This window comes from Diachasma alloeum, unplaced genomic scaffold (genome assembly GCF_001412515.2).
Source record: "Diachasma alloeum isolate Michigan unplaced genomic scaffold, Dall2.0 Dall_scaffold_00181, whole genome shotgun sequence".
Classification (NCBI taxonomy): domain Eukaryota; kingdom Metazoa; phylum Arthropoda; class Insecta; order Hymenoptera; family Braconidae; genus Diachasma; species Diachasma alloeum.
In genome coordinates, this window is record NW_021680347.1 from 1,558,817 (window position 1) to 1,576,360 (window position 17,544).

The 17,544-nt window shown below is 40.2% G+C and overlaps 1 protein-coding gene across 1 annotated transcript; it reads left to right on the top strand.

Moving 5' to 3' along the window:
• The first annotated feature begins 1,480 nt into the window (after nt 1–1,480).
• LOC107045657 lies at nt 1,481–2,753 on the top strand. The gene is made up of 2 exons (XM_015267988.1): nt 1,481–1,607; nt 1,786–2,753. The coding sequence occupies exons 1-2, from the start codon at nt 1,481–1,483 to the stop codon at nt 2,751–2,753; spliced, it is 1,095 nt and encodes a 364-aa protein (XP_015123474.1).
• Nucleotides 2,754–17,544: the final 14,791 nt, after the last annotated feature.

The window sequence follows — 17,544 nt, forward strand, 5'->3', positions numbered from 1 at the left end:
CCGAATGCCAGCCGAATTATGGAAGCCAATTAAAATTATAATTGATCTAATTTGTACTTGTCTATTGATTATTGATAATTCAATGTTCACTTTCGAAATAATTCCCAAAACTTTCAACTGACACCGGTCCAAATCTATATGCGCAAATATATACGTGGTTGATGACTAGACTATCCATTATAATTTCGAATAATGTAAAAGAAAAAAAAACTATTTGACAATTGATTTAATCATTTATTATTGATTAGTCTTGACCCCTGAACGCATTTATCACTGAAAAACCCATTTTTTTAAACCTAAAATATTCCACACACGACTGGTTTCGAACCCGGGACCTACGGATTACTAAGCCTACGCCTTAGCCGACTAGCTTACCGCGCAATTCGTATATTGCACAATTCGTACTGTCTATAGAAATCCCTTGATATTAATTTTTCAAGTGTTTTCTACTTGATTTATCTTCTCTTCTAATTGAGAAAATCCAACAGACGAAGTTGAAAAATTTGAGCTGGGAAATTTCTGTAGAAAATATTTCAATAGAATACATTGTACAGAAAACCCGAATTCCATTTTTTTTATAGAGTATCTTCCTAAGCTATGGGAGTTTCCGATAGAAATCGGCGGAAAACGCATTGAAAATTGGATAGAAATCCAATTGAATTTTCTCACAAATTCGGTAGGATGTCTTATAGTCTTTTTTCGTATATGTCATGACAAATTCAATCTAAATGATCGCATTTTCGGAAAATTCACATGTTCGACATATTCAACATATCCAGAATATATTGACCTTGCCGAATCAGGCCATGATTAGGCCCCCACCAGATTGCCGAATCCATGTCACAACTATGTTGATGTTAAGTATCTATGAAATATTTATTTATACATGTAGTTATTTGGGCTTTTCATAAATGCTTATTTACGTACTACATACGGAACCTAACCTCCACCGAATTCGGCGCGAGCCTCGTATGTTGTTAGGTATGCCGGATGGGGTATGCCGTGTCTGGTTCTCATAAGACCCTGATGAGGCAGACCTTATCCGGCATGCCTAACAAACACCGAAACTCGCGCCGAATCCGGTGGAGGTTAGATCCGGCATGCCATACGTGAATTCTAGTAGGGTCTGACGTGTGGAGTGGCGCATGCCCCCATACACTGATAGAATAATTCATTTATTCCAAACGAGATTTGTTAACTATTAACGAATGGTGGAGTTGAATATGACCAAATATATATTCGTTAATTATATTCGAGCCTCGTCTTCGAGATTTGAATATTTGTAGTAGCCCGCTTACGGCTGCATGGAACCACAGTTTAGAGCCCAAAGCGAAAAACCGACCGGTCCAAAGCGCCCCACCGCGGGGCTCGTCCATGACTTTCATTGTCTTTCTTGTGCGCAAGTGAAGCATATGCTAGAGTCCCAAAGTTCTCTTTTTTACTATTATATTTATTCTTTTCTACTGCTTTTTTTTCGACGATGGGGCATAAACACAAAAAGAGGAAGCACGAGGATCGTGAGGAGGACAAATCCCTTCGGAAAAAGGTCCATGAGCTCGATGAAAAAATTGAACGCTTATTTGAGGTTGTCACCTCGGCGTCAGGAAGTAAGTTGTGTTTATTTTCGCCCCCACAGGTATTTTCCTTTTTCATTCACGCTGGGATGATCTAGCTCGATCCACAGGACAAAGCCGTTCGATCATTCCAGCAATTCTTCCTTGGTGAGTTTATCCCGTGGGGAATGACTCATTGCCAAATTTGACCTTGGGTATCCACTGTTTTCAGCGGTGAACAAGGAAAACCAACCTGCAAATGCAGGCACTGGTGTCCCCGTCCTGGATAACAGTGACGTACTTCTCGAAGCATCACCAACTAAAACGTCCGACGTACCAGCGCCAGATGCATCAGTGCTAGACACTCAACTTCGGTCATCACCTCCAACTATTCTCTCTCCCATAATTAATATGGAAGAGACAGTGGAGGAAGACGAGCTTGACCCAGAAATTTTAGAAGTTCTGGGCGCAGACCCATCGAAACCAAAATACGCAGCCATCGAACTTCAGGATCAACTGAAAACTCGTTGGGCTTTCTGGTTCTCCTTTCCTCTAGACAAGGACGAAATGTCCGAGATGATGGATCAATACCCACGGGGAACCGATAAGTGTTGTTTTGAGGCACCAAAATTAAATCCAGAGATTCCTGCAATGTCTACCGACGCACTGGTCCAGAGAGACAACAAATTCATTATTTCCCAGAACCTTACAGGATCCGCACTGGTTGCTCTGAGGGCAGCAATCTCTAGCCTTCCGGGAGACGATGAGATTGACAAGCTGAAGCTCTTACGCAAGCTTTGCGACACCGGCAAAATGATGATCCAAGTCCATCGGGGTCTTTCATCAACCAGACGAGCTTTTGTGTCTCCAAGTTTAAACAAACAAGTTCGGGAAGCTCTGGACTTCACAACCCCAGACAAGCTTCCATATGGTTCTAACCTTTCAGAAAAAGTAAAGGAAGTCAAGACATTGGCGAAGCTTGGGCAGGATCTAAAGGTGACAACTGCAAACAAACCTGCAAGATCACACCATTTAAACTCGAAGAGCTCGTTTGTGAAGTTCATAAGAATACAAACGAGCATGAAGCCTCGAGCACAGGACCGAGCAAGCAACAGCAGCAAACAGAGTCACCACCCGAAGCGCAAGAACGTCCTGCAGGCACCTCCACAAGAAGCTCCTCAACGGGAAACCCGGAAATAGGGGTAAGACTGTGTCGGGATTCTAAGGCACTTTCTGCCAGCCTGACATCTCTCTTCCTCTCCAGTCAGAAACCCCAATTCAACCAACAGTCTCTGAACTGACCGACGTCGGTGGCCGGGTGGATTAGACGCAAGTCTAGTGTGCGAAAGGTTGTGAGTTCGATTCCCCGTGGAACCGAATTTTTCAACGGAAGGCTCCGGCGAGCGGGAGGTTGCTAATAGAGGAACCGCCTGTACCGGCATGGGTTTTCTGTGGTTTCCCCATGCTACTTCTATGTTCTATAGAAGTGCGAATGCGGTACAGTGTAGAATCCACAGCCGCATGCATAGGGTTGGATAGAGTACCGAATGGGACCCGAAAAAGGGACTCCGAGGCAGTAAAAAAAAAAAAAAAGAAAAAAAAACAGTCTCTGAACTAGAGGGGCAGCACCTAGGGCACGAGATTGATAGGATGATGCACATGGGTGCGAGAGTCCTGTCTTGCCCTTGAGAGTCAATTCATTTCGACGTTCTTCCTCATTGACAAACCAAATGGCAAAAAACGATTCATTCTTAATTTGAAAAAATTAGATAAATTCATTAACTCTCCACACTTCCAATTGGAGGATATCAGGACAGTGATAAAGCTTATTTCACCGGGGTGCTTTATGGCTAAAATAGACCTCAAGGATGCCTATTTTTTAGTCCCTGTTCACCCAGAACATAGAAAATTCCTTAGATTTTCGTTTGAAAGAAAACTTTTTTAGTTTACCTGCTTGCCATTTGGTTTGTCTACATGTCCGTACGCATTCACAAAATTGATGAAGCCTGTCATGAATTACCTTAGGACAAAAGGCCTAACCTCCTGCATCTATCTGGATGACATTCTCTGTATTGCACCGACTTTCGCAGATTGTCAAAATAATGTTCAAGAAACTCTCCATCTGCTTTTTAACTTGGGGTTCGTGATTAATAATAAGGAAAAAAGTCAGCTTACCCTATCCGCTCGGTGTGAATACCTTGGGCTTATCGTAGACTCTGAAAAATTTTCATTCCAACTGCCGGAGAGAAAAAGAATCGCCATTAAGTCCTCACTTGATCGTTTACAGGCGAGTACTTGTTGCTCAATTACAGAGTTTGCGGGTCTCATAGGTTCTCTAATTTCCTGTTGCCCGGCGATAGCCTATGGCATCCTCTATTCAAAACATCTCGAGAGGGTAAAACATTCAAGGTTGATAGTTAACGATGGCGACTTCGATTGTCTGATGACAATTTCTCAATACGTCCAGGCAGATCTGTCGTGGTGGAGCACGCACTTTCTGAATTCCGATAGCCCAATCAGAATAAAAAGATTCAGTCGCACGATTTTTTCCGACGCATCTCTCACAGGCTGGGGGGCAGCATGTGACGAAAAATCGACGGGAGGTCTTTGGTCAGCGGAGGAACGAGTGAATCATGTCAATCATCTCGAACTGAAGGCTATTTTTCTAGTCCTTCGTTGCTTCGTTGCGGATCTCTCGAATTGTCAAATCCTCCTGAGAGTAGATAACACCACTGCAATTTCGTATATAAATAGAATGAGAGGTACCAGAGTATTACACTTAAACAAGTTGGCTAGAGAGATTTGGCAATGGTGTGAGGCAAGAAATCTCTGGCTCTTCGCGGTCTATATTCCTTCCAAAGAAAATTCGGAAGTAGACCGAGAGTCTAGGAATTTTAACATGGACACCGAGTGGGAGCTGGCTGATTATGCATTCAATCAGATCGTCGATCAATTCGCTGAAATCGATATCTTCGCATCTCGAATAAACGGTAAATGCCGTCTTTATTATTTATGGCATAGGGACCCGTTTGCCCTCAGTATAGACGCGTTTACCATGGACTGGAGCGATCGTTTTTTCTACGCGTTCCCCTCTTTTTCGTTAATTCTTCCCTCCATTCGAAAGATCATCAACGATAAGGCATCTGGTATCATTGTCGTGCCTCAGTGGATTGCTCAACCCTGGTACCCCTTACTCCTCTCGTAACTAGTAAGTGAACCCCTTTATTTTCAAACATCACCAAACCTATTGCTCTCACCTTGCAGAACTCGCAATCACTCACTAGCCAAACAAATTACCCTGGTAGCAGAGAATTTGTCCGGCAGGCATATGTAAGGAGTAGTGATGCCGCGAGACATTTCATGAGACATTACGAGACAAAACTTTGGAGAGATGATCTCGGTTTCAATGAAAATAGAAATCTTCGCTCTCGTCTCGGTCTTAACATACGCAATATCGATTCTTCTCGTGATGACTACGAGTCCATTTATTTCATGTCGGTTTCCACTTTTTCGCGTTTTTTATATGTAAAATGTCGAGACGAGACGAACCGAGACAAAAACCGAGATTTTATATTAAAAAATACGTAAACCATGAGACCGAGATGAGATAAATTGACTCGGAGTCATCACGAGAGGAGTCGATACTGCATATTTCGAGACTGAGATGACAGCAATGATTTCCGTGTTAACTGAGAACGAGATCATCTTTCCAAAGGTTTGTCTCGTAAAGTGTCTCGTGGCATCACTAGTAAGGAGAGGTTTTATACTGTCAGCAGCTGATATTCTGGTCGAGTCGCTCACAGAATCTACACACAAACAATACAACTCCTGTATTCGAAAGTGGTGGCTCTTCTGTCAGGAGGAACAGACCGATGCCTTCATTGTCTCGAGAGAAAATCTACTAGAATTCTTAACAAAGGAATTCCAGAACGGTGCTTCCCATGGGTCCCTTAATTTAGCTCGATCGGCAATAGCCTTGATATCGGAGAGAAACATAGAAAAAGCTCCAGCGGTTCTACGCTTCTTCAAAGGGGTTTTCATGCTACGACCCTCGAAGCCCAAATATACGCATACTTGGGACCCAGAAGTTGTCCTATCATACCGGGAGGATCTCCCACCAAACGAGCAATTGGATCTCCGTCAACTCAGTGAGAAAACCATCTCACTCCTCGCATTGAGTACAGCTCACAGGCTACAGACTTTTTCTTTAATACGCACCGCACAAATCCGTGAGACTTCGACGAAATTGGAAATCAAAATTCCAGACAGAATAAAGACATCTCGTAAGGGAACTCCCCAACCATTTCTGTGGCTACCTTTCCTCAAGGACAGACCTCAAGTTTGTGTGACTAGCGCGGTCTTATCTTATTTATTTAGGACCAAAGATATTAGGGCCAAAGAACCTAGACTCTTCCTAACTTCTAAGAAACCTCATGATGCGGCGTCGTCACAAACTCTGGCCAGATGGATAAAGTACTGTTTATCCAAAGCTAGAATCAATACTGACCAATTCTTAGCATACAGCACGAAATACGCTGCAACCTCGGCAGCAGCACTGAAAGGTGTGGACACAGACATCATCAGATGTACTGCTGGCTGGTCAGAGAAATCAAACGTCTTCGCTCGTTTTTACAACCGACCAATTGTACCAGACCAGTCAGTATTCGCTAAATTCGTGCTGAATGGTTAAAACCCTATATGTTCGTTCATACCCATTACCTTTATAATTTGCTACATTGTATTCTCCCCATTTATTAGTTCAAAGTAAATGCTGGCATTTAATAGAAAAAATTGAAAAATTCTCTGAACATCTACAAATACTCAAATCTCGAAGATGAGGCTCGAGTATAATTGTACGATCAAACGAACTTACCTGTAAGTGAAGTTCGATCGTGATTATACGAAGAGCCTCGTCGAAAGATTCAGTCCCCCCCGACAATTCACCCCATCCCTTTCAATTTTTTCTCCTACACTAGCTATCTCTAAACTAATGAAAGTCATGGCCGAGCCCCGCGATGGGGTGCCTCGGACCGGTCGGTTTTTTGCTTTGGGCTTTTAACTGTGGTTCCATGCAGCCACAAGCGGGCTACTACAACTATTCAAATCTCTTGACGAGGCTCTTCGTAAAATTACGATCGAACTTCACTTATAGGTAAGTTCGTTTGATCGTACAATAGTTGACGAATGGTTCACTTGAAAGGTGAAAGTCGAGTCAAACAAGACTCCTCAAATATATGCATTCTTCAACTATTAACGAATGAACGTTTGATGAGACTAAATAGACCCTAGCTTTCAACCAAATCCATTTGTTAACTATAACTAATTCTGTCCATTAGTGTAGGGCTTTCTGAGCCAAACGAATGAATAGAATATTCTCGAAGAAGAAACGCCTGCAAACAAAAAAGTTGCGTCAAAAGATACTAAATATATTGTTTTTTTATTCTTCTAATAGTCATAATGTTTGGTCAAGATTTGGCATTATCGACATGTCCTATACTATGGGTGCATGCGCCACTCCATGCTTTAGAAGTGACATGACCGCTTAATTGTTGCAAACTGCGATATTTTTCGCAAAATTTGACCGATTTCCAAAAATTAAAATTCATTTTATTCGTTAATTTTCGAAAAACTTTGTTCGTTTCACACATTTCTTGATATCTATTAGAATGGCGACATAAAATACATTTGAATAATTACATTGTTAATAACTATCCACTCCGTAACTGTAGTGTGGGCTAAGTTACAAATTCCTTTCCAGCACATCAAAAAATATAAAATATGTAAGTTTCATTTGTTCACATAAATTTCATACCTTTTGCTGTCAGCGTATCAACTGACTGGGGTTCTCGAGTTGTTCACGATTGAAAGTGGTTCGTATCACCCCACTCTCCCATACATTTTCATATAAAATTCTGACTTCGAGACAATTCCTCTCTCGTATTTGGAAAAGGAAAAGCCTCTGAAATTGAAATTTTCGCCCGTAAAATTCAGTACTTTAAGCGTCACTTAATTTGAAGGGCCGTAGCACTTGAGGTTAAGGCGCGTAGATAAGAAAATCGATATGCAATATGGAAGACATGTGATAGCATCAGGATTTATGCAATCCATGTAGTATCTTGGAAGTGAATCGACAAGTGGATGTAGTCGTTTCAATGGGTATCCCCGATATGTTCACTGAATTCAGCTCGTTTAAAATGTTAGTCGATGAAGCATGTTCGATTGAATGTCATCATTAAAACATTTACAGATGATATTCGAGCTATTGGCTCTCAACAAAAAGGTCGATTGTACGTTTGTATTTAGGAGATCATGATGCTATATGTACTTAGGATGATTGGGTATCAGTTTGTCGAAACTATACTCCTGAGACAGTTGAGAGTCTCGAATGTCGCTTGACTTTACTGTGTGTATCTCTAATACTATCTGCAACATTCGATGCGCGAAGAAAGAAATTTTTTCTAAAGATACTCTGACATGCACTGTTAAAAATTTTTGTCTGTAATTTCTGGTACACTTTTTAGATTTTTTTATCGAATTTAATTACCAATGAAATTTCAAAGAATTTCGTCATTTAAAATTCAGAATTTCGTAGAAAAATCAAAGAGAACTGTAAATTTCAGGTCCATTTTTCCCTGAAAATAAATAGAAAACCAGTAAATTCTAGTAAATATATTCCTGGATTTTCAGGACAGTGACACTCAAACCGATTTAGGGGGGAAAAATAATGCAATTTCAGATTTCACTGAAAATTCAATGTAATTTGGCACTGAATATTCATATTAGGTTAGAAATTCAAATAAATTAAGGAATTCTCGTCTTTATCACTTATGAAAAAATCCTATGGAGAATTCGAAAATTTCCTATAGGACTTTTCTGGTGGGATTTCCTATAGGATTTTCTATAGGATTTCTTATAGAATTCACTATAGGGTTTTCTATAGAAAGTAACACACAAAATTGAGACTCGAAACCAATCAGTCACAAGGGTCAGGATTAGGGTAATAAATCTGATAGGAATTTATATTTCGCCGTCTCCTCCTCCAGATCAAATGAGTAGTAACGTTCCTACCATGTGGTCCATCACAGAAGTTCCTAAAAAAATCTCCAAAAAAAATAGACCCCAAGTGCCGCTCGTGTGTCCCTCCGCCCGACGCCATTCCACCGTCATTACGTCTTTGTGTGCGGTCCAATTCAGTTGTTGTCCCACACATTATATATATTTTTTTGTTTTTAACCCGATTTATACAAATTTATACATCAATTTTACCCAATTCTATTTTTGCGGCTCATGTGAGTTCACGTTAGAAGAAGAGTAAAGTGAGAGCGGATTCGGAAGACGAAATCCTTGCAAAATTGAAGCGCCTGACGAAGGAGGTTAAAATGTCAAGGGCTAAAACCAAAGAATCTTAGAGGCCTGGTACGGAAAAATTGTACCGCTCTGACAGAGCTAGATCGAGGGAAAAATCTCGTTCTAAGCATCCCGAGCATAGGTCGTCTCGGCGAAGGCATGCTAACAGTAAGCGTTACGGGTCACAACAGTCCAGGAGCAGATCACGCTCATCATCATCATCCTCAGACTCGGTAAGGTCACCTCCAATACTTAAGAAACGTCATCGCTCTCAGTCGCCAACAACATCCTTCGAGACGAGTTCTTCCTCTTCATCAGGCTCCAGTTCGGATTCTCGGGATGGAAGTGTGGAAGTGGAGGATAAGATGTCTTCTAAGGAAAACCTCCCCCCTCAAGCCCTAGAATGCCTTGGTAAAATTTTGGCCAAAGATGGAATAAAAGGGGTCCCCATTCACTCTGCGGTTGCGGACAGGTGGAGCAAAATTCTATCAGAGGGTATCTCTAAAGATGATCGGTCTGAGCTTATTAAGAAATATCCGCCACCAGAAAATTGCTCTGGCTTGAAGGCGCCGACCTTGAATGTTGAGGTCAAGTCGGCATTGAAATCTCTAATAATTTGAAAAGATTACGCTCAATCAATATCGCAAAATCAGCTTGGTGCAGCATTAGCAGCGGTCGGTAATGGAATTTCCCTTCTTCTCAAGACAAAAGAACATGAGACGGTAGACGAGGAATAGTCGGATGACTTCAAAGAGCTTGTCACTGGTTTGAGTGATGCAGGAAAAATCCTGGCAGATCTGCATTTTTACATGTCCCTATAGCGACGTACCAATATTACAAGTCAGCTGAATCCAATTGTAAAGCGTGCTGCAGAGGATAGTCCAGGTGGATTCCTTCCTTTTTGGGTCTGATTTTGCTGAAAAACTAAAATCAGCTCAGGTAGTCGAAAGATCATCTAAATTTATCGTTAAATCATCAAGGCCGAAGATCTATTTACCATTGAGGCCGAAACAGGACCAGGAACCAGAACGTCAAGCTTCAGGATCTTCTTTTCGGGATTTCAACTTCAGGACTCCCTCGGGAAGGAGCTCGTCGAGGAGCAGTTCAAGCTACAGGAACTGACGCCGGGGGGAGCCAGGGGGGCAGGTCGAGAACCAGCTAATACCAGCAGCATCGTTAGAGGTGAGTATTCCTTGTGGAAGATTACATCACTTCTTGGATCAATGGATGACCATCACTTCTGACCACAATATCCTGTCATCGGTTTCTGGTTACGAGATCCCCTTCTTTACAAGACCTTTTCAAAGATCCCCCTCGGCCGAACCAATTTTTTTTCCAGAAGATAGAGCAATTCTATCAAAATTAATCATTGAGTTGATAGATAAAGGAGGATATCCTCATGCGTATCCTGCAAGGGTCAGTTTATATCGTCTTATTTTCTGTTAGCAAAAGCGAATGGCGATAAAAGATTTATTTTAAACCTCAAAGAATTAAATAAATCCAATGACGCCTCTCATTTTTAAATGGAAAATTTGAAAGATGCAATTAGACTCCTCAGGAGAGGGGATTATCTGGCAACCCTGGACCTCAAAGATGTATATTTCTTAGTACCGATTCATCCAGATTTCAAAAAATATCTTCGTTTTAAGTATAATGGTCAGCTTTTTCAGTTTAATTGTCTTTCTTTTGGACTCAACGCAGCTCCTCAGGCCTTCACTAAGCTCCTCAAATCCGTAGCACATTTGATGAGATCTCTGGGCATTCTGTCGGTCTTTTATTTGGATGACATATTACTATTGGGTCATTCAGAACATCAATGTCTAAGGAGTGTTGAGGTAGCCTGTGACATTTTGACATCCATGGGGTTTATTTTAAATATTCCCAAGTGCCAATTGTCTCCAAAGATGTCTCTGAAGTTTCTAGGCTTTATAATTGATTCGGATAGTTTTACGTTAAAGCTTCCAAACCAGAAATGAGAAACTATAATGGACCTAGTGAATAAATTTCTCAAGAGGTCATCTTGCAAAATTTGCTGGTTTCTGGTTCCCAAGCAGTGGAATATGGCCCTGTCTACCTAAAGATGTTAGAAAGAGGAAAATTAAAAGCTTTTTGTAGTTCTAACGATGATTACTCTAGGAGAATGATATTATCAGATAGGATTCGACCAGATCTAATCTGGTGGCTTCGTGTCATTTCTGGATCTAGGCAAATCATCAGAAATTCACGATTCTTCCTGGAGATTTTCAGCGACGCATCACTCGCAGGCTGGGGCGCATTCTGTGGAGGTGAAAGCACTGGCGGATGGTGGTCGGATTCTGAGAGAAAACTGCACATCAACGTTTTGGAACTGAAGGCAGCCCGTCTCGGTTTGAAATGTATCGCATCCTCTCTGTCTTCTCAAATTCTTCTTCGTATTGATAATACCACCGCGATTATCTTCATCAACAAAATGGGTAGTGTACAGTTCAGCAATCTGAATAAAGAATCGCGAAAACTGTGGCAATAGTGTGAAGATAGGAGTTTGTGGGTATTCGCATCATATATTCAATCCAAGAAAAATATTGAGGCTGATGCAGAGTCCAGAAAGCTACCTACAGACACAGAATGGGAATTAGCAAGTTGGGCATTCTCCAGAATAAATGAACAGTTTGGCCCCTTCGACGTGGATCTGTTTGCGTCCTATCTGAACCACAAATGCGAAAATTATGTGGCCTGGAGAAGAGATCCAGGTGCTATGGTAATTGATGTCTTCACCATTAGCTGGTGTGGTTTTTTCTTTTATGCATTTCCGCCTTTCAGCTTGATCTCAAGAGTTCTCCAAAAATGAACAGTGATTTTGGATGACGAAGCTGAAGGGGTCATCGTCGTCCCGTTTTGGTCAATGCAGTGCTGGTTCCCATTGATCCAGAAGATGAAGACTTATGATTCAATAATCTTTTATCCTCACGAGGAATTATTTTTATCTCCTTCCAGGCATCATCCTCTTCAGAGGTCCCTTACCCTGTCCGCGATCAGATTATCCGGCAAGCCTACATCAACAGAGAGACTCCAGAGGTTGCGATTCCAGTAGTTTCGGCGTCTATTTTGGAAGGCACTTTAAAGCAGTACGATTCCGCTTGGAAATCCTGGTAGCGTTTTTGCCAGAGAAATAAGTTGGATTTCTTCATTTTCTCAACCCCTCAGATACTGTCTTTTCTTACGGAGGAGACTGCAAAAGTCAATTCTTATTCATCACTTAACAGGTATCGATCTGCACTAGCTTTCCTAGCAGAGATACCATTGGGTGAGGACCCTCTTATTCAACGATTCTTCAAGGGATTAGGTACCTTAAAACCATCTCAGCCCAAGTATGATTGTACTTGGAAACCCAAGTCAATACTGTTAGCTCTGGAAAAGTAGCCTGCCAATGAAAAATTATCTCTGGATCGACTATCTAAAAAGCTCATCACCTTGTTAGCGCTAGCAATTGCTCACCGCACCGGGCTTTATCCAAAATTGACATCAACAATATCTCTACGCGGGATGACATCGTATGCATCCAAATACCGGATAGGATCAAGACATCAGCAAAAAATCGCCCGAATACATTGATCCAACTGCCAACTTTTCAAGCGGCATTATGTGTAGTGTCGATCCTGAGAGCTTATATTCATAGGACCGAGGCTTTGCGTTCATCTTCGGAGCTATTTATTTCTACCAAGAAACCACACGGTCCAGCATCAAAGCAGACCATCAGTAACTTGTTGAACGAACAGATCAAAACCCACTCCCTTTGATTTTCCCTCCCATTTATTGCGATTTGTCCATTTTTTGGGGATAATGATGTTGGAATGACGTCGGGCGTAGGGATACACGAGCGGCACTTGGGGTCTATTTTCTTTGGGGAATTTTTTAGGAACTTCTGTGATGGACCACATGGTAGGAACGTTACTACTCATTTGATCTGTTCGGACGAGACGGCTCACATAATTGAGATTGAACTTCACTTAGGTAAGTTCATTCAATCATTCGATTCTATAGAGAATCCTACAGGGAATCATATAGGGAATCCTATAGGAAATCCTATAGGATATCCTGTAGGAAAAAGGATATTCTATAGGAATAGGAAATCCTATAGCATTTTTTCATACGTGATGTTGCTTAAAATTCTGGAATTTTACTGAATTCTCAGTGAAACCTGAAATTTCATGATTTTTTCTCCCTAAATCGCATTCAGTGTCACTGTCCTGAAAATTAGTCATCAACTGTCCACGAAATTTCATTTTTTTTTAACAGTGTGTAGAGCGTTTTTAAAAAATGACATTATAAATGTAAAAATGCAGGACAAAGGATAGATTTTCTTTTTTTATTTCAGAAAAAAATTTATTTCAGAGTTATTTTTACGAAAATAATAATATTTCTGAAAAATGTAGTAATAATTGTACTCATACCGAAGCATTTTCCAATTGATCATTACCATATACCGTTTCGTAAATTCTCAATTTGGGTACACGGGAGAGAATAGAAAATTACAAATTGCAATGTGAACATAGTAATTGGGGACCGTATGGAAACGACTTGGGGGAATATTTACACGTTAAACTTTATTTGACATGTAAATATTGAAAATTATCAGCCGCAAAACATAATTTTTACCATACATTCCACTCTCATATAGGGAGAAAAAAAGACCGTACTATTACGAAAATGGGATAGCGTTATTTTATTGTGCTCCACAATAATTTTTCGGGTATGTCTTTCTGCATGTACAATTAGTTCCATTTTTATTTTTGACTGTAGGTTAAATAAAAGCAATGTTTCCTTATTGTCTTTGTGGTAGAGTTTTTCAATACTCAATTTTTTTTTTATGTTATTTGTTTAAAGCGCTGGAACCCGTGTTATAGATTATTTACACTGTCAATGTACTGCTTTTTTTTTTACTTCGTACATTTAAATTTGTAAATTGCAATTCCGTCAATATTTACATATTTCTTCTATGTATCAACATTTTATTGTTGTCAATTAAATTTTTATCTATCAAAATTGAAGTTATCAATAAAAACAAAAAATTGAGATTATAACACCATAAAATATATAATATATCATGTATATGACATAACATCCATTGCGGCAAGGCGCTCACGAGAAGTATTGGTGCGAGAGAAGTGGGGGGACTACTTAGATAGGAGTGCGTCATAGGAGAAGCACGGCGGAGCACGCACACTACTATAAAAGACGAAAAGTGGGGTACCGTGACGTCCCGCAATGGGATAATATACCGGACTCGTTGCTCGTGATGTTCTGGTCACGCAAGATAGGATAAGGTTAGACTAAGGCAGGTTGATGTACACACTGTGTATCGTATAAATGAGTTAACATTTAAATACACGGATAGGTAATAAGGTTATTAAGATAAGATACTCGAGAACAACAGCAGAATAACTTAAAAATAAAAAATAAAAGTATGGTATAACAAAGCGGTAAATTAGGCTAAGGACTGGGAAATGGAAGCTCTTGGTATACCTCAAGAGTACCAAATAAACCATACATACATACAAATATATTCGGTCATTATCAAAAATATGTGTAACAAAATGTGTGAAACATTAATAGAAAATAGTTGTGATATTTCTCACATATAGGACATGCACAAGGCTTAATTATCTATTTCGTACAGAAAACAGTCGCCTTTGGTTATGAAAGTACTAGGAAAAATTAAAATGAAGGAAGTTATAAATTGAAGGCAATGTCCGAGTAGATGAACGCGAAAAAATCAGTTGTCCTAGTATCTGAACTAGTATTCACTGTCGGACAATTGAACCGAATTATAAATATTGGGTTTATTGGAGAGACATTGAAAATTGATCATTTACGTGCATGAAAGATTATCCGTTAGCTCAATGCGAATATTTCAGATCGATAATGATACAGGGACTATAAAAGGAATGAGGATTGAGCTACTCGGACGTAGGACAAGTATCTCGTCCTAATGACAGTCATGATTTCTCGGCATAAAATTTCGTTTGTCTCCAGATTCATTGTTTTTCCATGAATATTCACCTCATTTTCTACTCGATAAGTCATATATTCTTCACTTTCATAATTCATATTCTTCACTTCCAAGCTGTTACTTCATTCTCCACCTGCTAAGACTGGACACTAGAAATGTGACTGAAGATGGAGATTCACCTAAGTAGCACATTTGACCGTTGAATTTCAATATCTCTGAGATCACTAAGCGCGTGAAATTTATGTCGCTGCAATCTATGTGAATCTTCCTCACATATCATCCGGGAAGTTCAGAATACCATGTTTAGGAGACAATACTTAATCATCAATGACAATAGTCAATCTATCCCTCAGCGGTTCAGCTATTCGCACAGAGTCCGGTACGGGGACATACACCTCACGCATCTTTTGAAATCCATCTGGCTGTTTCTATACATCTTTCAAAATACCTCTAAGAATTATAGCTCTATCTTTATGTAGCTTGTGAACCCTTTGATACCGGAAGCATATCACCTGATACTACAACTCAATTACGGTTGAATTAATGTTCAATCATTTCAGGGTTTTTGTCTCTTTGAAATGTTTTTATTTTCAGAACGCAAAAGTTCTTAATTAAAAAAGTTAAAATTTTAAAAATTCTTAAATTTCTTAAGAATCTAACGATTTTTGATTTGATAACTTTTTTCACTTGAAGTAAGAAAGTTTTTAGTACTGATTGATGTTAGAGATTTTTTTTCCATCACTTGTGCGTAAAATGAAATTTTACGGATGCCCCGCGTGCGCAAAATCCCACTTTGGGCACATTGTGATGGACAATACGGTTCACTTGCGCCCTTTTACGCATTCGCATCGAAATATATTATACTACTTATGCTACTTATGCTAATTATGCTAATTATGCTACTTTTAATCGAGTTATCAGTTTGTCATTTTTAGGACAAAGCATGCTGAACTTGAAATCATGAGCTTCTTGAAATCAATAACATGATTCTAAAGGCTAGAAACTTCTTTTCTCCGTGCAACTAAACATTTTTCAAACACTAATGTATCTATTTTCGTTCCGAAGCGCCCTCTCCGGCTGCACTAACGTTTCGGTACGTTTCATACACGGTTATCAAACTATGCATGAAACACACCGTTTATTATTCATATGTCTCGTCCCGAGGGGGATCCTAAACTGAGGTAGAAACGTTGATAAATTCTTCATGACAACAAGTAAACAAAAAGTGGGAAATTACTTTTTTCTTCGTATAGCATAGCTACTTTTATCAATAAATTATCAATATACTTCCGAATGGTCATTTTGTACATATTTGCTTCGATCGTATATCATTTATCGTTTTAAATTATTTTGTTAGATTGAATTATATATCTTCTGTAATCAATTGTGTTAGATTTTTTGTGAAAATTCTTGTATTGGTAATTCAAATGAAAGAATGTTGCTGCATTGTTAGAAATTCTTCGAAATTTCATGGAAAATATGGTAGTAATTCTCATGAGAGTGACATTGAATCCGATTTAGGGGAAAAATGATTATGAAATTTCAAGTTTTGGGTACAATTCTGTGACGGTCGTCACAAACAAAATTTGTATAAGAAAATTTGCAGAAAGAAATTGGAAAAAGAAGTGAGAGAGAGAAATCGGTAAAAGAAAAATTTGCAAAAGAAGAAAGAATTTATTGGGAGAAGAATTTCAAATTACCGACGCGAGATAAAGAGCGGCGGTCGGTAAAATCGCGTACACCTGAGATAGTAAAACTACTGAAGCGCCCGATAGTGGCGCGAACTATCCGTGTTTCATCGCGCAATCGCGTCGATTGGTGGGAGTTGCGGCCAATCGGGAGAGAGTCCAGAGCAGTAGAATGGGAGAAGAGGCCAAGGGCAGCGCGAAGCATATAAAAGGAGCTGCATAGCAGCGAAAAGTCAGTCTCTCACTCAGACTCAGCTCACTGGAGGGGTTCCCTAGTAAGCAACCCGAAGCGGCCTAAACCGGAGGGGTATCCCCGGTAGAAGCCAAGCCCGAACCTACACTAGAAGGGTATTCCTAGTAGAAGTTCCAATAGGAGGTCTAGTTCGGAGGTGTATCCCCGGACAAAGCCATTCCCAGAGAGAATTAGAAGGGCAAATCTCCGTTGAAACCAGAGGGGTATCCCTGGTGGAGACGCGAATTCCCCATTAGAAGGTGGAAAGCGGAGGGATATCCCCGGTGGAAACCAATCAGACAGAAGAAGAAGAGAGAGAATTAGAAGGGCGAATCTCCGTTAAAACCAGAGGGGTGTCCCTGGTGGAGACGCGAATTCCCCAATAGAAGGTGGAAGCCGGAGGGGTATCCCCGGTGGAAACCATTAGAAAAGGACATTGGTCCAGAGGGTGGGAAAGTCAAATTTCCTTTAGAAGGCTGAAACCGGAGGAGTATCCCCGGCGGAAGCCAAGTCTGAGCCTACACTAGAGGGGTATCCCTAGTGGAAGCTCCTTAGGAGGTCTATACTGGAGGAGTATCCCTACTAGAAACCTAAAAATCCTCCTTAAGCCAGGGAGGGATCAATTAAGTTAATTACATGCAAAAAGCATTTAGATTCGAGGAAACGTAGCAAAAAGTCGCAGAGAAATTATTCATTTCAAATTAAAAGATTGATTACTCATTCTGAAAGGAAAAG

Excerpts from the sequence above, each read along its gene's own strand:
- LOC107045657 (XM_015267988.1), top strand. The coding sequence starts at position 1,481 with ATGGGGCATAAACACAAAAAGAGGAAGCACGAGGATCGTGAGGAGGAC. Across the intron at positions 1,608-1,785 it reads TGTCACCTCGGCGTCAGGAA|CGGTGAACAAGGAAAACCAA; the intron begins GTAAGTTGTGTT and ends CACTGTTTTCAG.